The sequence below is a fragment of the Wyeomyia smithii genome, chromosome 3, assembly GCF_029784165.1.
Source record: "Wyeomyia smithii strain HCP4-BCI-WySm-NY-G18 chromosome 3, ASM2978416v1, whole genome shotgun sequence".
In the NCBI taxonomy this organism is placed as follows: Eukaryota; Metazoa; Arthropoda; class Insecta; order Diptera; family Culicidae; genus Wyeomyia; species Wyeomyia smithii.
Window position 1 is genome coordinate 78,543,524 of NC_073696.1, and position 22,130 is coordinate 78,565,653.

General features: G+C 37.8%; 1 protein-coding gene across 9 annotated transcripts in view; it reads right to left on the reverse strand.

The window, feature by feature from the left end:
* LOC129730236 (serine proteinase stubble) overlaps positions 1 to 22,130 on the reverse strand; it is a 77,275-nt gene that overhangs the window by 45,129 nt on the left and 10,016 nt on the right. For 4 of the 9 annotated variants that reach the window (XM_055689403.1, XM_055689405.1, XM_055689401.1 and 1 more), the window contains exon 2: positions 20,817 to 21,576. In XM_055689403.1, coding sequence (XP_055545378.1) covers positions 20,817 to 21,048 — 232 coding nt within the window. In that variant the 5' untranslated portion in view covers positions 21,049 to 21,576. Of the gene's footprint in view, positions 1 to 20,616; positions 20,734 to 20,816; positions 21,637 to 22,130 lie in introns of those variants that run through there. The other 5 variants (XM_055689407.1, XM_055689404.1, XM_055689408.1 and 2 more) reach the window with 3 other exon arrangements.

Consider the following 22,130-nt stretch of genomic DNA (forward strand, 5'->3'; position numbering starts at 1 on the left):
ACGTGCAACGACAGCTTGAAACGTAAAATTTACTTTCTCCGGATTGGTGACTGCGGCAGTGTCGATGGCAACATCGGTACCGGCAAAAGTTACATTTGCCAGCCGCGTTGCTTATCGTAGATGAGTGCTGATTTTCATACGATTATAGAAAATCGGTAGGGTGGGAGGTGCAGTCAAATTGGTTGATTAAATGGTAAAACGGAATAAGAGGCACCCTAGTAGTAGGCCAATTTGTTGGCACAGTGCAATACAATTTTATTTCCTCTACCATTATCGTGTGATCATCATGTACATTTATGCTACGTTTCGCTTGCGCCTTGTACCAACCGGTCACGTGACTTTTAAACAAGTAATAATATATTGCGCCATATTCCGCTGATCGACGTTGCCGGTACGTGTTTGTTTCGGTGAAATATATTCATTGCCAGTGAAATGCAAAAACACTGGAAGGAAAGCTAGTGCATAGTCTGCCGGTGTTTGGGCAGGCGCTGCATTGCATCATTTTCTATGCCAACCATGTGACAAATCTGTTATGGTCAATTTTTTTGACCAAATAGTTGCAATGCATGGTTAAGATGAATCCAACTGAATATTAAAATAATTATCAGGGCAAATGCAGTGGAAAAAAGCTCAGCGTTGGATTCAGAAAGTGTGATAAATTAGCGTGCAAACTATTTAATTATTTTAAACCTTAGCGAATGTGTGAGAATAAAAATGATATGGTTCAAAAATCTTCTTCCTTAACACAAAACGGTTGCAATAAAATCAAAGCCAATTTCGGAATCGAGACGAAGCTTACAGATCAGAAATAGCCTTCAAACGTCATTTGGAAAACCAAGATGGTCAAATTATAAATCAATATATGAACGTATGAATATGCAATGTCCTGCTGATTTTTTTGATTTTCCAATCATTTCTTCGAAAATCTAAGACTTCTACTATTGTACTTCTATTTCCAACAAAAACATCACATTTTGCAAGCACATAAACCGCTTCCAATTTATTCATTGCACAACTCCTACAAATCCACCAATTAAGTTGAACACTCAGCGTAAAACATGAAGCCAACCCTCCGAATAAAAAGTATGACCCGTCTGTTACTGATTGCATAACAACTGCCCACCAGGCCACACCGGTTTGTGAGTGCGTCCGACAAAAGTTAAAAACAAAACAAAATCAACTGATTTATGAGTCCAATTCACCATTTCCGAGCCGGCGGTGGTGGCCCCTTTCCATTTCGTTCGTACGATTATTCTGCTACTGATCTACTGACACCGACAAAACCACCCGCATACGAGCCACGAGGTGAGCCACGCAAAAGTCAAAGGAGACTAGTGACCTGGGGGCTTCCCAAATTTCCGTTTCACTGTTGCACGCAACAGTCTCTCGCGTTGCTGAAGGGGGTGGTCTGCGACTGGCGGGTGACTTTCGCTTTCATCTGTCTTTCGTCGAATTTTCGCCATTTCACGGCTGTGATATAATGGTATTGCGTGTGGACAAAGTAGCTTTGGACAAGGCGGACAAACACCGCGGTGCAAGTCTAATAACTGCAGCTTAAATATACCGTGCTACTTGATTGAAATTACGTCGCATCAACGAACGTTGGAAATTGATTCATTTCACTTGCGTAACCGGACTCTGTGGGGAAATGGAACTCTATTGTGTGAGCCGGGTTTACGCTGACCTAGTTTTAATGCTTATTAAAATAATATTATTTAGCTCCAGTAAAACACAGAATGTGTCATATACCTATAAGGCTTTTCGTTCAGGGTGTTGTTGATTGATGCTGCTGAAAGGTTCGTCGCTTATACGACGAGTGTTTCTTCGAGAAAAGAAAACATAAGCACTTATTGCCATAATTGCCTATATTCAGGCACATATCTCTAACAGCTCGAAAGCTTTTCATTACTGCTCGACAACTTGAGTAGTGCGCTAAGCTCTGAGCGTAACGCATTGGTCATTTGGACCCTATTTAAAAATATGTATAGTGCTCTTTCAAACAAGTGAAATGACAATTGTTTTGCTAAGAAAGTAGTCTTCAAAATTACAAAAATTGTGCCATATTTAAACGCATTTGATGCACCAATTGTACAAGATTTACTGGGGCACGATTACATCACCTACTGACTAAACCGGCCACAGACTCTTCATTTCAGTCGCTTCACCTTCTCCGTAGCTGGCGGGCGTTTATTTCACTTTACCGGATTTCGCAGTTCAAGGAGAACTCGGGGAATTTCGGTGCTAGTTGGTTGCCGTTGCATAATGCAACCTATTGAGTCAGCATGAGGCAGAAGATGGAGCGCGTTAGTGGGTGCACCGAGCAATTGCACGGTGTGTAGTCGAAAAGTCTGCAATCGCTCACAAGAGGATAGTTATGCACTGGAAAGAGCCTTTGCACGTTGCAGTACTTAGACAACTGCAGTACTATAAGTGGCAGTTTCGTCATTGAAGTGGGCTAACATCCAGAGCACGTGGATGATTCCACTTGAATGGCAGTTTTATTTTTTGTAATATACCGGTTTATGTTGATTACCATGGAACGGGGAATTTTTATAACAATTTCCAATTAACATTTTTTCCGAAATAGTAAACCTCTATGGCTGTTGGTGAAATTTCTATCGTCTACTTCATAAAATAAATTCGATAATTCTATAAGGTACTATGAGGTGAATTAGGGTAAAATTGATCACCATTAAAATCCATACATTATTTTGGACCTGTGCTTTTTTTTCGATATGCTAAAGCTAAATCATGATTTCTGTGCTAAAAAATATCATTTACAGCTAGTTTGGAAACGCAAATAATGATATTTCAGGTTAAAATTTGTTTATTTTGGTTCACGAGCTGCTTGTTGCTAAATTTGCTCTTATTTGATCGTCGTTAAACCGATTTCAATTCGGTTTGTTGCAAAAGCTCAAAAACTAGCTCTAAAATTAAAACCTTTGTGGTTTCCTGCGAATTCATCAGTATTTTTTTTTTTTTTTTTTTTTATTTTTTTTTTTTAAGGGGGGATTTGTTAGTAGCTTAAGTATTTATGATAAATATTAGTAAATAATGAGTATGTGTGTCCAATCACAAATGGTGACTTCTCAACACTGTTAGAAATTTGTAATTTTAATTGTTAGGATTTGTTTGCTTTCGCAATTAGGACTTATAATTCGTAGGGATTTAAACCTACTTGTCAGGAAAGGGGAAGTAAACTTACAACTAACTTAATTGCTAACTTATTGGCTATAAAGAGAGCTTATCGTAGCAATTGAGGATTGCAACGATTTTTGTCGAAAATTGTTAATAATTTTATTTGACATAGCTTCTAATGGTTCAACACCAGTAAGTCTATGTAATTCGAGTGAACCAAACCAAGGAGGACGCTTCAAAATCATTTTCAGAATTTTATTCTGAATCCTTTGGAGCGTTTTCTTCCTTGTTGAACAGCAACTTGACCAGATCGGTACAGCATAAAGCATTGCTGGTCTAAAAATTTGTTTGTAAATCAAAAGTTTGTTCTTTAAACAAAGTTTAGAATTCCTGTTAATGAGAGGATATAAACATCTCGTATATTTGATGCACTTGGCTTGTATACTCTCAATGTGCTCTTTGAAAATAAGTTTTTTATCATAAATTAGTCCCAAGTACTTAACCTTGTCGGACCAACTTAAAATAACCCCATTCATCTTGACAACGTGATTATTGTTTGGCTTGAGGAAAGAAGCCCTAGGCTTATGCGGAAAAATTATCATTTGAGTTTTAGAAGCATTGGGAGAGATTTTCCACTTTTGCAAGTAGGAAGAAAAAATATCTAAACTTTTCTGCAATCGACTGCATATGACACGAAGACTTTTTCCTTTTACGGAAATGCTTGTGTCATCGCAGAACAATGACTTTGTGCATCCTGGAGGCAAATCAGGAAGATCTGAAGTGAATATGTTGTACAGGACTGGACCCAAGACTGAACCTTGAGGTACACCTGCTCTGACAGGAAATCTATCAGATTTTGAATTCTGATAGACAACCTGCAGAGTTCGATCAGTAAGATAATTTTTTAAAATTTTGATTAGGAAAATTGGAAAATTAAAAGTTTGCAATTTCGCAATCAAACCTTTATGCCAAACACTGTCGAATGCTTTTTCTATGTCTAAAAGAGCAGCTCCAGTGGAATAACCTTCAGATTTGTTAGCTCGTATCATATTAGTAACTCTGAGCAATTGATGAGTTGTGGAATGCCCATGGCGAAATCCAAACTGTTCATTTGCAAAAATTGAATTTTCGTTGATGTGTGACATCATTCTGTTAAGAATAATTCTCTCAAACAGTTTACTTATTGAAGAAAGCAAACTGATTGGTCGATAACTTGAAACTTCAGCTGGGTTCTTATCCGGTTTTAAAATGGGAGTAATTTTTGCATTTTTCCATAATTTGGGAAAATGTGCAATTTTGAAGCAGCAATTGAAAATTTTCACTAAAAATTCCATTGTGCTCTCAGGGAGATGTTTGATTAGTATATTAAAGATTCCATCGTCACCAGGTGCTTTCATATTTTTGAAATTTTTAATAATTGATCTAATCTCATTCAAGTTAGTTTCAATTATTTCTGCAGGTGAAAAATTCTGGGAAGAAATTAAATCAAATTGACGTGTGACTTCATTTTCAATTGGACTCACAAAATTCAAATTTGAGTTATGAACACTCTCAAACTGCTGAGCAAGGCTTTGAGCCTTTTGTTCATTTGATACAAGAAAACGTTCACCATCTTTTAAAACTGGAATAGGCTTTGAAGGTTTCTTAAGAATCTTCGACAGCTTCCAAAATGGTTTTGAATATGGTTTCAATTTTTCAACTTTAGTCTCAAAATTTTGATTTCTCAGAAGAGTAAATCTATGCTTAATCTCTTTTTGTAAATCTTTATAAATAGTTTTAAAAACAGGGTCACGAGAACGTTGATATTGACGTCTGCGGACATTTTTCAAACGAATTAGAAGTTGAAGATTTTCGTCAACTATTGATGAATCAAATTTCACTTGAGCCTTTGGAACAGAATAATTCCTGGCATCAACAATTGCAGATTTTAATGCTTCCAAAGCGGAATCAATATTCACTTCGTTTTGCAAATCAAGCTCATTATTGAAATTTCTCTCAATATGAGTTTTGTATCTTTCTCAATTAGCCTTGTTATAATTAAAAACAGAGCTCATAGGGTTTAAAACTGATTTATGTGATAAAGAAAAAGTTATTGGAAGATGGTCAGAATCAAAGTCAGCATGTGTGATCAAATCACTACATACATGACTTTGATCTGTTAGCACCAAATCAATTGTTGAAGGGTTTCTTACAGAAGAAAAGCATGTAGGACTATTCGGAGACAAAATAGAATAGTATCCTGAAGAACAATCATTGAATAAAATTTTGCCATTGGAATTACTTTGAGAATTATTCCATGAACGATGTTTAGCGTTAAAATCGCCGATTATGAAAAATTTCGAACGATTTCTAGTGAGTTTTTGTAAATCACCTTTAAAATAATTTTTGAGCTCGCGTGTGCATTGAAATGGTAAATATGCTGCGACAATAAATAAAATCCCAAGTTCAGTTTGAACTTCAATTCCCAAAGTTTCAATAACTTTCGTCTCAAGATGGGGAAGAGCACGATGTTTGATTCGGCGATGAATAACAATTGCAACTCCACCGCCGGAACCCTGAATCCTATCATATCTATGAACCACGTAATTGGGATCATATTTTAATTTTATGTTAGGTTTCAAAAATGTTTCAGTAATAATTGCAATATGCACATTATTTACTGTTAAAAAATTAAAAAGCTCATTCTCATTGGCCTTCAATGAGCGAGCATTCCAATTTAATATTTTAATTGTTTTATTTAAAATCATTGCTAAATTTTAAATTAGAAACAATTTTAATAGTAAAATTTGTGCCTATTTGAATGGCTTCAAACATTGATTTTGCCTGCAACATGGCGTTCATAAGATCGAACATTGCCTGTTGCAAAAAAGAAAGTTTACCTGCCGTAATAGGCCCCAGGCAGTTGACATTAGAAAAAATATTTTCGGCAGTAATATTAGCTGGAGTAATAGGTGTACAATTATTTTCTAGCGTGTTTTGCTTACCCATATTAACGGTCATTTTCGAACTACCAACACTAGGCGGTATAATGTTCGAACTACCTGTAACCTGTGCATAAGTTAAACGGGTATGCAAAGGAGTAGGTAAACTATGCGTCACTGGTACGCTTGGAGAATTTTGTTTTGAAGTTGGTTTTAATTGAGAAATTTAATTTTGTTTACCTGGCCTTGCCTTAACAATTGCTAAACGGACTGGGCATTGATAAAAATTTGACATATGGTTGCCGTTACAATTCGCACAGCGAAAATTTTTACTCTCTTTCACAGGACATGTGTCCTTTTTGTGAGAAGAGTCTCCACAATTAAGACATTTTTGGTCCATGTTACAGAATTTGGAACCATGGCCATAACGTTGGCAAGTACGGCATTGGGTGATATGCTTTTCACCTCCGCCATACTTCCTATAAATTTCCCACTTTACACGCACATTATACAAAGCATGTGCTTTTTCAAAAAATTTTAAGTTGTTAACCTCATTGCGGTTAAAATGAATTAAATAATTAACAAGGGAAATTCCAGTTCTTTGACTGTTTTCGCCTCGTGATTTTTGTTTCATTAGAATTACTTGGGTAGGGGCTATGCCAAGTAATTCTGTTAAAGTAAGTTTGATCTCATCAACGGTTTGATCGTTGGTGAGACCTTTCAAGACAACCTTGAACGGCTTGGCGTTCTTGGTGTCATATGTAAAAAATTTGTACATCTTGTCAGTTAAATACTGAACAAGACGATCACGACCCTTTACTGAGTCGGCTAATAAGCGGCATTCACCTCTTCGGCCAATTTGATAGGTAACTTTAACGTCAGAAACAAACGTTGAAAGTTCCTTTTTGAATATATTAAATTCAGAAGAAATAGTTACCACAATAGGTGGAACTTTCTCCTTTTTTAAAGATTTTATATTTTGCATAGTTTCATTATTAATAACTTCCATTTCACCAGCTTCTTGCTCAGGCAAAATATCAAAAGGATTGTCACTACAGACACTCGAAGTGTCAGAAAGAGATGCCTCTCTTTTCCTCCCCGCAGCGATGCGAGGTTTCTTTTTCCGTCCAGCCATTTCAGGTGGTACGAAAAAAGTTAAAACAAATGTTAAATTCAAAAGTAGGTAGTCTTGAGAAAGACTGATGGGAAATAACTTTCAGGTAGTCTTTAAAAGACACACTGACAAAACACAAACTTTGAAGCTATAGGCAGTCAAAGACCAGTCCACAAGCAACCGAAAAAACGTCTGATCTGTAGGACAGTTCAAGACGCACTGATGATTCATCAGTATTTCTTTAATGGTATGAAATGATTATTGTTGAAAATTACACTTTTTGAGCTTTTATCAAACTTTACTCACTTCTCCAAATTTAACGTAATTAACCCTCAACTAAGATTAGTTCTTTTTAATTAATTAATTTTGACGTAGAGTTACGTCTTACGGCAACATGCACAGGGGACCAGTTTCATTACAGGAATCCAATTTCAAAAACCAAAAACATCGAGAGCGTCACAGAAATTGTCCATTTTCAACCGTTTTAAGCTCAGTCAGTTTCCAACCGATTTTCGTCATTTTTGCAGTAATCAATTGGAAAATCAACCAAGCACCCGTCCAAATGCAGAAAGTTGTAATCTGATTGTTCGAACGATTGTACTATTGAAAATTGTCAAGCATTGTCGAAACGTAAATGTCGACCTCTGATTGGTCGCACAATGCTTCTTTCCCTAACAAGGTCGACAGAATATACCTAGTTGACTAAGAATGCGCGCTTTGTGTTTTATGTATAATTCATTCCATGATTGAGCCGATACCACACGGACGTTGGTTGCTGATCGTGAAGAAGAAAGAAAAGCCGGGTTTCAATTTCTGGCTGATTGCGCTGGGCGCGCTGATACCTAAGTTGATACGTGCGAAAAAAAATCTTTGTCAGAGCGGATATCGCGCGCTATCTGGACCATGAAGCATTTATGCGATAATTGAATGAAATTTGCAACTGCAGCAACCAGTCTTTTTCAAGGCTACTAAATATATTTGGAAGAGTATAATGAATGGTTATTACTAAATTGCAACTTTGATTGCAGTTTGATGCTGCTGCAATTGCGCAGCAGTGTGATGTATATTACGATTCATTAACACTGTGCATCACAAGCGGTATATGCGAAACAAATCCGATTCCAAACAGAAAAGTTCAGCAAGTTCTGCTAACGGCGCTGAGTCCGTTTTAGAAAATTCATAAGACTTCATTAATGAATATGTAACGTCTTCAAGAAGACGGTTGTTGCTTGACATCACGGCATAATTGCGACCCTTATATCCGATACGAGAACAGGAACATCTTCTTTCTTCAAGCCGTGCAACACACGATACATGTTATATTGTTGCCTTTATAAGGCAACAATAGGTTGACAAGAGGAATGTAACAATTTACTTGGAGAAGCAAACGTACGGCGGTCTAAACCTCGCGGAAAGTGTAATAGTAGAACGATTGCTGTAATCCGCCAACCGGGAAGCAACCGAAAATGTTTCTCCTTACAACGAGGTTTGACCTGTTGTGACAAATTTCCTGGCTCCTTTGTCGCTTGCCTCTGGTGCCATCTCAATGATGATACATTTGATGCCAGGTACACAGTAGACGCTAAAATAATGCGCTTTTACGCTCAAATTTCGCTTATATACCGACAAACTGTGAGCAGCGTAGCCCATCCTTTTTTTTACGAACGTAGTTGAATGATTTAACTGGAAATAATTTTTTCAGTTATCCCATTCCACAACGTGCGTAAAAAATCTTTGTCAGAGCGGATATCGTGCGCTATCTGGACCATGAAGCCTTTTTGCGATAATTGAATGAAATTTGTAACTGCAGCAACCAGTCTTTTTCAAGGCTGCTAAATGTATTTGGAAGAGCATAATGAATGGTTATTACTAAATTGCAACTTTGATTGCAGTTTGATGCTGCTGCAATTGCGCAGCAGTGTGATGTATATTACGATTCATTAACACTGTGCATCACAAGCGGTATATGCGAAACAAATCCGTAAATGTCAATTTACTAAGTTTTCATCATTACAAACCAGTCACTTCTTAAAGCATCTCGATCATACTCATGGTTCATAACAATTTACAATAGGGGCATCTTTGCCGATTGAGGATTCCGGCTTTTCTCTGGTTAAACTCCGTCTTCTTACAGCATCATGAAATACAAACAATCTTCATATTCATATACTTGACCAAGGATTCCGACGATACCTTCGGAAAATTAAAATTCTTTCTGCTTTGTTTATTTTAAACATTTAACAAGGCTGAAATTATTAACTGTTACTGCACAGTTCAATTGTCTGGTAAATACAACTAATATCAAACATTTATGAATTGATTATACGATTTTTTTTATGTTTCTTTCAACAGAGTCGACTTGAGCACATCGATTAGTGCGTTTTCGACGTAGAATTATGTCTTACGGCAACATATATAGGGGTACAAATTGTAGAGCCGAAAGCATCGAGAGCGTCACGAATATTGCCCACTTTCAAAAGTTCTGAACTCACCTAGTTTCCAACGGATTCCGTTTATTTTTAAAGTAAAAATAATATACGAAACAAATACGGAAAAATATATCGCTTCACACCATTAAAATGATTAACCCTAATCGAGTGTATTTCCAAAGCTATTGCAAAAAATTATCACCCTAAGACAGGCTGTCGTAATTCTAAGTTAACCTTGCGGTCGTTTCTTATAAACAACCTCTTCCACATTTTCTAATTAACCCTTATTTTTTAATTATTTTTTCTAATTAACCCTTAACTAAGTAAATTCAATACTTTTTTTTGTTATTTGGAAACTTGTTGAATCAAATTTGATTGAGTTTTGACTGAGTTGAAAGAATTTTTCGAAAATATGAAAAACTGCACCGGACATGCAAGGGTTAACTTTGACTATCACGAGTTTTCAGGTGATCAATTTCACCTCACTTATCAATTTCACCCCATTCTACGGTACTTTGATCAAATTTAGTTGAGTATTAATTGATCGGTTAGTATTTACTCACAAAGATCATCTATTTTGAATTGGAAAATTGTTGAAGAAAGGTTGCTTACAGATGGTGGAATGGCCACTTTAAAATAGATGTACTGAACATATCTTTTCAGTCTAATTGGAATAGTTTTTTGTTAGATTCCACAATAGGCAAACAACGTCTTATTTACTTTGCTTTTAGTACCAATCATTCGGCATTATCAAGCTTGTTTATAAAAAAACGATTCTTGCTTGTTCAACCAATAAAAAATGTTATTCATCCAAAATAGCATAATAATGTAAGCAGTAAAGTTGCACTCCGAAAATCTAAAAATACAGTCTCTCTACAACGTGTTATCTAAATGTTCAAAAATAAATATAAAATCTAAGAAATTATCAACTACTAATGTACTGTCCATCTCTGTGTTCTGATGTGTACTTGCGGGTTTATCTAGAAAATCTATAACGAGCGTCTTAGCAGAGTGATTGAGATCAATCAAAGAAATAGTTATCGGTTTCCGTTATACTCTACTAAATTTTTTGGAAATAAATATTGAAATTCAGTCCGCAAATATATATTTCGACTGTGACGTACAGTCTTCCTCAGTGCTTATGTGGACACCAGTCCACATGCGGGTTTATGTTTGTTCACAACCGTGAAGTCCGTCTTTTGATGAACTAATTTCAGTTGTCTGGTGTGCATCCAAGATTCGACCTCAGATACAGAACGCGCGGTCGTCAACTCGAGCTCCTCATTCAGCTTGACCTCTTGAGTTATACCGTCCGCGAAGCCGCCGATCACAACCCTTACAAGGATCTTTAGCTTCAACACCCCACCATACAAAACCGAGCCCAGGATGAAATCTTGCGGTACTTCTGCGGTGATTGGAACGCACTCCTGATCCATATCCATGTTGTAAGCTAGTACTCGATCCTTTGAATAATTTTCCAGAATCCTGTACAGTGACACCGGTACGAGAATGCTTTCGAGCGCGTGTTTCATTGAGTCCCAGCTGGCGTTATCGAATACATTCCCTAGTCTCCGATTCGGAACTTGACCTTCTGTTTATTTATACACAGACTTCGCAGCCGACTGTTTAGTGTACAGGACAATTGCGGGAATAATGAATGATTCAAGTGCTTCTGATGCAGATTGGCTGAATAAGATGTTCCTGATTGAAGATTCCTGATAATCCCCCATGTTTTCGCCTGAATTAAGTTAATCTGGCGAGTGGTCAACTATAGGAAAGGGGTCCACTATAGGTTAATTCTCTTTTAATTGCAGCCTAAAGTTTTACGCGATCAGCTGATTTTCATATTGGGTAAATTGACCTATAGTGAACCCCTTTATTTTGTTAACCTATAGTGGACCACCCATCAGATAATCTGCATTTCTACTTACATAAATCGGGATACAGATTGCCTGGATAATATATTTCCTGAAATATATTTCTGAAAATCCCTCGGGTTTTCGCATAAATGCAGTTCATATGACCGGTGGTAAAAGACGTGGTCCATCCAAGGTTAATGCACCCTATCAGCTTGAAGAGTGTAATTTTCTGAGCAAAACGTGTTTTCTGAAAAAAAAAAAAATATTGTTGTCCTTCGATTTTTAAATCAAGAATGAAAAACTGCTCGAAATGTGTTAAATGACAATTCATCCATTTAGCGTGCATAGGCGAACTGTCATTTAACACATTTCGAGCAGTTTTTTTACTCTTCATTTAAAGATCTAAGGACAACGATAAGTTTCAAAAGATATGTTGTGCTCAGCAAACGCATCTTTTTTAATTATATATAAAATCTGATATGGCTTCAAGACCCAATTCCGATTTATGTTAAGAGAAATTGAATTTAATGGATGCATTTAGTCAAATTTATTTGCATTCTGGAATAGCTCCAATCGCACGTAGTCATGCTTAGGAAAATGACTGGAGAGCGACACTATACTGACGACTTTTCTCTTTCTTCACTCTGAAAGCCTCATGCATGAGCTATTCATGAGAGCTCACATACAGGTACAGCTTAAACAAGGCAAAGAAACTGTCTTGTGTTGCGTACGACAGCTCATTCTTGCGCATGTATTTTGTTCGTTCGGACATGACAGCCTAGTTTGCTCATTTTGAGGATGTCCTGTTTCTGTTGACAGCCTGCTGATCGGCTGCGGCTGTCGTCGACCTGCTTTTTTTCGTTTCTCCTTTTTCACAGGTCGGTGGCATATTGAATACAGAGCAAACCGTTTCCATTGTTGATATTATTCCCCACGTAAGAAAAAACGTGCTTCGCACCATCTCTCTTTCATTCTTTCATCGGCTTTACTGTCGTGATCATAATCACCTGACATCCCGCTCGGATTCGCGTTGAAGGGTGTCGGAAGATTACATGCTGTCATTCGCGACAGCTTGGAAATACCAACAGACATATGAAGATGAAAAATAACAGTCCGTATGGAGTTGCATGTGTGCTGTCGTCTGTTGCTGGTGGACTGTTCACCGAACGTGTGGGGAGCAGAGAGAACTGTGCAATACAATGAGAGCCGGATCAGTTGAAAATTTGCTGTCATTTTCTTGCAGTCATTTTCATAACACTGCACGTAGCAGAGTGCAATCCAGGGAATTTATTTTTATAGTGGACCATTCGTCAGATTAACTCAATTATTCTTAACATAAATCGGAACTTAAAAATTGTTATGTTATGTTTCTTGTGTTTTTCTGATGCTGATGCTTCTGATGTATGTTTCTTGTGTTTTTCTGATGCAGATTGGCTGCATAAGATGTTTTCTGGTGGAAGTTTTATGAAAATCCCTCGAGTTTTTGCAAAAATTGAGTTATTTTGCTGTGTAATCCATTTTAGGAAAGGGGTCCACAACAGGTTAATTTACCCTAAGCAAACTAAACCATCGAGTTAAGATGTATGGCAAACATGCCTTAAGTGGACCATTTTCTTCAGTGGACCACCCCGACGGAAACTGTTTATTCTCTAAATATAAATTTGAATTTTTAAATGTTTCTCGTAATTCTGATGCAGATTGGCAAGATAAGATGTTTCCCGATGAATATTTTCTGCCAATTCCTTGTGTTTTTGTATAAATTGAGTTAACCTGGTGGTCCACCAAAGGGCGTAGTCCATCCAAGGTATTTTTACCCTATTTGTTCGTAAAGCGAAAACGTTGCTTCTTCGCATATCCAAGAAAAAGTAAAATGGGGTAAATCGACCTATAGTGGACCACTCGCTAGATTAACTCAATTTATGCGGAAACGCGAGAGATGTTCATAATACTTTCATCGGTAAACATTCTATTTTGCTAATCTGCATCACAAATATTTAAAAATTTCGGTTTATGCTAAGGAAAATTGAGTTAATCTGACGGCTGCAGCCGGCTGGTTCATTATAGGTTAATAAAGTATAGGGGTCCAATATAAAGTAAATTAACCTATGGTAGACCGCTTTACTGTATTAACCTATTGTGGACCACCTGTCAGATAAACTCAATTTCTCTTAACATAAATCGGAATTTATGAATGATTGTGATGCAGATTGGCTGGATGAGGTTTTTCCTGATGGAAGTTTTCTGAAAAGCCCTCTAATTTTCGTATCAATTGGGTGAATTTGGCGGGTGGTCCACTAAAGAAGAGGGGTCCACTATAGGTTATATTACCGTAGGCATATATATCCTAGCTTCTAAACATATCGCTAAAAATCGCAAATAGTAAATTAACTTATAGTCGATCCCTTTCCTATAGTGGACCACCCGCCAGATTAACTGAATGTATGCCGAAGCTCTCGGGATTTTCAGAAATCTTCCGTCGAGAAACATCTTAACCAGAAACATCTTTCTGATAGAGTAGTGAGGAGCAAAAAACAGAACTTAAAAACTCTTGTGTAATTATGGCTTGTGTTTTGCCCATGGTGTTTGTCGTAAAAATTAACCAATCGGAGAACTCATTGTAGGGTGAAAAATACTGTATCCGTAAGGAAAAAATATGTTAATAAGGATGTTTTTTACACAAAATAACCAGTGATATAAAGGAAGGTGACAAAATTGTTTCTTCAACAGCTGGTGAACCAGCCCGTGGCTGAAAGCCACCTTAACTCATTCCCCGCGGATGATGCCATATTAACTTTGATAACAGTTTAACGACTATACTTGAAATTTGTAACGATGAAAACATTCTAAGCAGTTAGAGAACAGATTGCTCTTCAACGTGCAATATAATTTGAATGTCATTTTCCGATCTAAAAACTGATTTCTCTCCGCGGGGATAGGGTTAGTAGAGAATTAAAAAACAGTTTCTTCAACGATGAAACTAACAATTGGATCACAGAAAGTCATATTTTATTACCTTTTATGAGCTCGACAATAAAACACCCTCACGTGCCTGACGAGGTACAAGAGTATCCCCATGTTGAAAATCTTGTAACTCTTGCAGTTTTCATCCGATTTCGACAGTTTTAGCACAAACAGATTCAAAGGTGTTAGCGGTGCTCCGAAAATTTTTTCTCGTTCTCGAAGGCCAGGTTTCCGAGGAGATGTTCCGAAATTAAGGAATTATGTGAAAGTTTTTAACAGAATCTTACAATTATTGGTTTAAAGTTCATAAAGTTTTGCCTACAGGGCAGTTTTATAGTTCTGGTGATATGCCCTCAAAATTTCACAAGAGCTTCTCAGCAACTCAGAAGACTCGTTTTAACGATTTTGATTCGGATTCCATTGCTAATACACTTGGTGTACCGCAAAGAAGTGTTCTAGGGCCCATTTTATTCAATATTTACATTAATGACATGAAGCGAGTTTTACGGTTCTGTGATATTAATTTATTCGCTGATGACACTGTTCTGTTCATTGTAGCGAAGCATCCGCTTGTTGTTGTAGCACTTCTAAACCAAGATTTACATTATCTAGCGAATTGGTTAAAATTTAAGCAACTAAAGTTAAACAATAGTAAGACAAAGTACTTGATAATTTCTTCAGCCAACTCCAGACTAGACTTAAACATTGAAATTGATGGTGAGACGATTGATCGCGTAAATGAAATAAAGTGTCTTGGAGTAATTATTGATGACAGATTAACTTTTAAGTCTCACACTGATAATGTCATCAAAAAAAAAATGGCCAGAAAATACGGTGTCTTGTGCCAGTTAAAGGATGAATTGACTATTAGTAGTAAAATTCAGTTGTACAAGTCAATTATTTCACCACATATAGATTTCTGCTCATCCATTTTATTTCTGGCAAACAATACGCAAATATTGAGATTGCAACGTTTACAAAATAGAATTATGCGATTAATATTAAAATGTAACAGATACCCTTCCTCGAGTTTCATGCTGGACGCATTACGATGGCTTTCTGTGAAGCAAAGAGTATATTTTTTGACAATGGTGTTTCTATATAAAATTTTTAATAATATGTTGCCTCGATATTTGTGTGACCGGATTGATAGAGGGAGAGATTTGCACAGGTACAACACTAGAAACGCGGAAGATGTCAGAACACCAAATTTTCTTTTTGGAAGATCACATAACTCTCTGTTGTACAAAGGAATAAACTTTTTCAATTCGATTCCCAGGCAAGTAAAACGTGCAGCAACAATGGCAGAGTTTAAACGGCTTTGAATTTCACACATAAAGTCTGTTTTGTAGACAGCATAGATTTTTTGTAAATTTATAAAGAAGATTGTAAAATTGAAATATTTTTTTTGAGTTATTTGGTACATTAAGTTATTATGTTCATTGATGATGATGGATTTTTTGTTTGAATATAGTTATATAATATTAAATAGTAGAGTAAAAAAAAAAAGAGTCGGCTACACATGTTTGAGTCACGCGCGCGGAGGCTGACATAGACAATCTTGATATGAGTACATCAGGGTTGAACCCCTGAAATGGAAACAAAAAGCATATCGGGTTGACAAATTGCTTTTTGGCTTGTAATATTTTCTAAATTATTTTACTTTCTTTTTAACAATTCATCTGTTTTCACAATTTAAAATAGGGTTTGGAGCGAAAACTGAAAAGGCTTGAGTTTGCCTGTGATCTGTAGAGCTCGTTATCGAGAACTATGGTATCATTGGATCTCTCTCGTAGTTCTAGATCGTTATCTAGAGCCAATTCTGATTAGTGCACGCTATTAAACATTAGGTTCAATTCCTAATCAAGTCCAGATAATTTTCGGGTTGGAAACGTTCTGGATGAGCCTTGGATTGGAAATCCGTCAATTTTTTTAATTATTGGTATTCATTTGAAGGGTTACTATGTCTGAAATTAATGACCAGTCCGTTATTTGTTTGCCAACTGGTTACGCTGTTACGCTGTGCACCTCTCCGTCTTGGACGGATTGGTTTCAAAAACCATCTTTACCGAGTTGTCGTCCGACATCCTTACGACATGCTCAGCCTACCGCAACCTGCTAATCTTAGTTGTGTGGAAGAGAGCTCCCCAAGCAGCTCCTGTAGTTCGTGGTTCATTCGCCATCTCCATGTTCCGTTCTCCATCTGCAGTCCACCGAAGATGGTTTGCAACACCTTTCGCTCGAAGACCGCAAGGGACGCGTTGGTCCTCCACAAGCATTGTCCATGTATCATGCCCGTAGAGGTCTACCGGTCTGACCAGCGACTTGTAGATGGTTGGTGCGGCGGCTCGATCGGAGCGTCCTCTGGAGATCAAAGTTCACACGATTTCCTGCCATAATGCGCCGAGGGAATTCACTGCTGGTGAACTCGAGGTGGGAGGTTAGCGCTGTCTTCTTGTTAACATTGTGAACATGAACCTTCCTTTCATGTAGTTCATCTTCGATGCAATAATGACCAGTACAATCCGTTTGGTTTCATCCTCATCGTCGGCGAAGTCGAACAGTTGAACCGACTTTTGGAATATCGTGCCACTCGTGTTAATCCCCGCACTCCTAATGACACCTTCCAGGGTAATGTTAAACAGCAGGAACGAGAGACCATCACCTTGCCTTAAACATCTTCGGGTTTCGAAGGGTGCTCCCGACACTCGAACTACAGACATCACGCGATTCATTGTCGCTTTGACCAACCGCGTCAGTTTGTCCCGAAATCCGTAGTCGTGCATAGTTCGCCATCGATTGTGTCGTATGCCGATTTGAAATCGATGAATTGAATGGTGTGTGGGCACATTGTATTCACGGCATTTCTGCTGGGCTGGTGATTGCCCAAACTAAGTTTAGATACCGCAAAATGACTCCAGATGCTATTTTGGGTTTCACGATGGCAATTTTTCGTTTCTAGGAAACAACAAAATATGACCAAATTCCAGCTAATATGAGTATTTCCGGAATCGAAATGAGACCAAAGATCGACTCCAGACGCCATTTTCAAATTCAAAATGGTGGCTTCCGGTTCGCCTGCGTCGTTTCTGGCCTCTGGGTATCATTCCGATTCCGAAAGTACTCATGAGAGGGGTTCAATTTTGGCTGCTTTTCGGAAACCGGAAGTCACAATCTTGGATTCAAAAAAAGTGTCTGGAGTTGATTTCCGATCTCAGAGCACCATTTACATTCCGGAATTACCCGTATTGGCTGGTATTCGGTCATTTATGATTGTTTCACAGAAACCGAATATCCCGGTTTTAGAATCCCAAATGGCATCTGGATATTATTCCGGTTCCGTAAATACTCATATTGGATGATATTAAACTATGTTTTATTTAATTTTTTTTATGGTTACTAGAAGCCTCAGTGGAATTTATTACCGGAGATCCATGTTCGGGACATATAGACTGTTCCGATAATCATAAATACACTTACGATCAACCGTCATTTCAAATAACGTGCAGTATTCAACCAAACGTTGGCTGCGTCCTGTTGTTTACATCCAAAAGAAACAGATGCTGTCATTTTTTCTAACATTTAGTGCGAAATTTTGAAAATGCGTGGCCTTTCTCCCGAGCAAAAAAAGCGAATTGTGCACAAATGGTGCACCGTGAGTGGTCTTTCTATAAGAAAACTAGCCAGAGAAGAAGGTATAAGTGTCGGAGCAGTTCGAACCGCATTGCAAAAGTATTGGGAAGAGTGCACATTTACTGATGCCCCAAGACGTGGTAGAAAACCCGGGCCTGTTGATCCCACAATGGACAAAAAGGTTAAGGAATACTACAAGCGGCATCCTTCAGTATCATTATGAGATGTGGCGAGAAAGCTTGGAACCTCGGCGAGTAACGTTATGCGTGCCAAGGGAAGAATGGGTCTGCAGACCCGTTGGAAGCAGAAGCAGCCAAAACGAAATCCAAAACAAGCTGAATCTGTGAAACTGAGAGCTCAGAAGCTGTATGACAAACTTCTGACCAAAAAAATGGGGTGTGTTATCATGGATGACGAAACCTACATAAAACTGGACTACCTATAAGACCCTGCCAGGACCGCAATTTTATACATCACCGAAGGAAAAGGATGTCCCTGGACCAGTGAAAGCCATTTGCACCGAAAAATTCGGCAAGAAGGTAATGGTTTGGCAGGCCATTTGTGAATGTGGGAAAATATCTCGTCCATTCATTACGAATGACACAATGAATGGTAAAATTTACGTGAAAGAGTGTTTGCAGAAAAGGTTGTTACCCATGGTTAAGCAGCACAACAATCCTCCAATCTTTTGGCCCGATCTTGCTGAGGAAATATGTCAAACCAGCGGACAATGTTGAAAATTTTTAAAAAGATTGACTTAAAGTGGTAAAATTGGTCGGAGAACACACTGTGCAAAAGTTTATGAGTAGTGTTAAGAGAAAAGTTAGAGAACTCGCGTATCCTACGAAAAATAATCCCAACTTGAATTGAAACTGGATAGAAAACACTTATTATCTATATTTCAGAATAAAATGACCCTTAAAATCCTATATTTTTTGTTTTATTCAAGAGAGAAGATGTATTTATAATTTTCGGAACAGTCTATATCATCAAAACACTCAAAACCGCAAATACGGTCTATGGAGGTAATTTTATGAACTTCGAACCAATAATTGTAATTGTTCATATATTCATAAATTTTCTCAGTCTCGGAGCATATTTCTGAAAAACGAATTTTCAGGCAAAAAAAAATTTTGGGGCTCAGCTTGAAAGCAGATGAGTTACTGAATTTGGGCAAAAGTACGCAACAGGTATACGGGGTGAACATTTGCCCCGTATACCTACCTACTGTGTACTTTGCCCCGCTTGCTAGATAAAAGTTCGCATTCGTGTTTTTTTTTAAATTCTCATGCTACAAACGAAAAACTCTGGGACCGTGGAATGGGGTGAAATTGATCACCTGAAAATTCGTGACAAAATATACTAATCAAAAGATACTGATCTTCTAACACTAGGGAATGCTTACGTGTCCTGAAATGCAACTTTGAAAGATTTACATACCTTTCGAAGGTAACCCTTGCATGCCCGGTGCAATTTTACATATTTTCGAAAAATTCTTTTAACTCAGTTAAAACACAATCAAATTTGATCAAACAAGTTTCTAAGTAAGAACAAAAAGTATTAAATTTACTTAAAGTAATCTTAAATGAGGGTAAATTACGTTAAATTTAGAGATGTTAGTAAAGTTTGATAAAAGCTCAAAAAATATATTTTTTAACAATGACTATTCCATACCATCAAAGTAATACTGATGAATTCGCATGAAGCCACAAAGATTTTAATTTCAGAGGTAGTTGTTGAGCATTTGCAATAAACCGAATTAAAATAGATCTAACGATGATCAAATGAGAGCAAATTTAGCAAACTGCAGCTCGTGAACCAAAATGAATACATTTTAACCTAAATTAACGTTAATTTCGTTTCCAAACTAGATGTGAATGATATTTTTCAGTTCAAAAATCATCATTCATCATGAACACATCGAGAAAAAGCACATTTTTAATAGAATGTATAGATTTCGAGGGTGATCAATTTCATCCCACCATAACCGCCAACACCAACAGCCATGAAGGTTTTCTAGAGCAATACCAGTACTTGTTTTAATATTTACTATTTCGGGAAAAATGTACATTAAGATAGTTAATTGGAAAATGTTATGAAAATTGATCAATTATACCCCGTTCCATGATATTACAAAAGGTTCGTTTACCACTTGGTAACAAAACCGAATTTAATGATAATTTTTTGCAATTGTGCTTTTGCGGAAACAATTAAGTGTGTACTTTTACCCATTATTTATACAATTTACCGGCGGCCCGGGGGTGCTCAGAGACGGTAAAGTACTCATGAAAAGTTAGATCATGCAGGATTTGCAGCAGTTGCAGCAGAAAATTATCTGCACGAGAATCTGTGTAGTCAACATACAGAGAAGAGTAGATTATATGCTAATAGGTATACTTAAACGAATCAAAGTAATTGCTGAATCGAATGTTATCTACTAGAGAAGTTGGCCTTTTTTACTGTAATGTGTTATTTAAGCTTAGCAGCCCGTAGATTCTTAATTTTGCAGCCATTTACACGTACGTTATTATTTGTTAAAAATCTTGAAAATATAGATATACCTGCATATGAGACATCCCTGCCCGTATTACATGCATAACTCACAATTTTCTCGTGTCAGGCTCTGTGTGCCTCCTCAACTATTCAACCCGTGTGTCCGTAGACGGTGTTGATTATTTATGTTTACTTCCGTCACCAATCGCGCCCTTCAATCACCTGCCCCGCTAAATTTAACCGGCATGCAATAACAAATACTACTCACTCCGATCAAACTCCTCGAAAAACTTGCCTTGCTTCGGCAGCTGCCGGCTGATAGTTGCTTGCAGATCGTCTCGCTGTACAACATCGTTGTAGTGCCGGTTAAAATTTACTACATCTCGCAAATCACTGCATATCACCAGCGAACAAGAAAGCAACAGCACTGGCACTATCAGCCGAAGCGAACACGACAACGAAGCTGCGGAGGTCCAGCAGCGGGAAAACGATTCCGTCATAACTCACTATCGCGCAGTTTCCGCCCGATATGGTTGGGCACTTCGATGCAACACACAAACAACACACACACGCACACAGTCGCGATCAGGAGTCACTTTGCTGTCGCTGTCACTTCCCAACATCAGCTGAGTTGTTGCTGCTGGTCCCCATCCGTGGCCGTTACAAGACAAGCGCAGACTTTTTTTTCGGTGGAACCGGTTCCCACGGTAGTGCCTTCAGTGCTCGGTCTGGTGGCGCAAACTTGGTAGTGACCGCCGTAGCGACGATCGCGTAATCACTTTTACTATCACTTGTTACGTTACACACCGGACGCGCTTCTGCCGTTCCTACCTGTCGGGTTGCGGTTTGTTTGTTTTCTGGTCTGTATTCCAAGTATGCAAACCGCTAATAGCCTATTGGTATAGCAACGGATGCAATGCGTAATCAAGGTTGCTAGCGTAAGCTTCTACTACCTGTCGGTATTTTTTTACACGTTTTAGTCGTCCAACCAACTTCCATAACCGTGGTGAGACGGGAGCTAATGGTTGCTATTGAGTTATGAGATAAGATGCTGCAGCTGAGTGATGACAGTGCTCAAGAAAAGTCAACTGAACAGGAGAAACAGAATTTTAAAAAAAAAATTTTCAAGTGTAAATTTCAGTCTTATTGAGAAACATTCTTATGTGAATATCATTTTTATAAAATCACTATTTCGAAAGTGTGATGTTGAGATTGGTTTGAGCGTTAAGCTGCTGCAGATTAAGTGTTCGCTTTCTCTAACAATCTTTTTAAAGCCCCGGCTAGGTATGATTTATCATGCAGACGGGATCGTAATACTTATACTTAGCAATTTTTTCACTCGCTGATGGTAAAACCGAAATGTACGTAACCAAAGCGTTAATGCAACTTTGAATGCTGTATTAAGTGTGTATTAAATCACATCGCCTCGTTCGTCCTTGGACACATTGCGTTTACCGTAAACACCTAAACGAGCCGCGGTGTGGCTTATGTCTGAAGGAGAAAGCATATCGCGAAAGCGAAATGAATATCAATGGGTCGGTCTTTGTGTTTTATAATATTATCGTTAAATTCTCCCAATTCG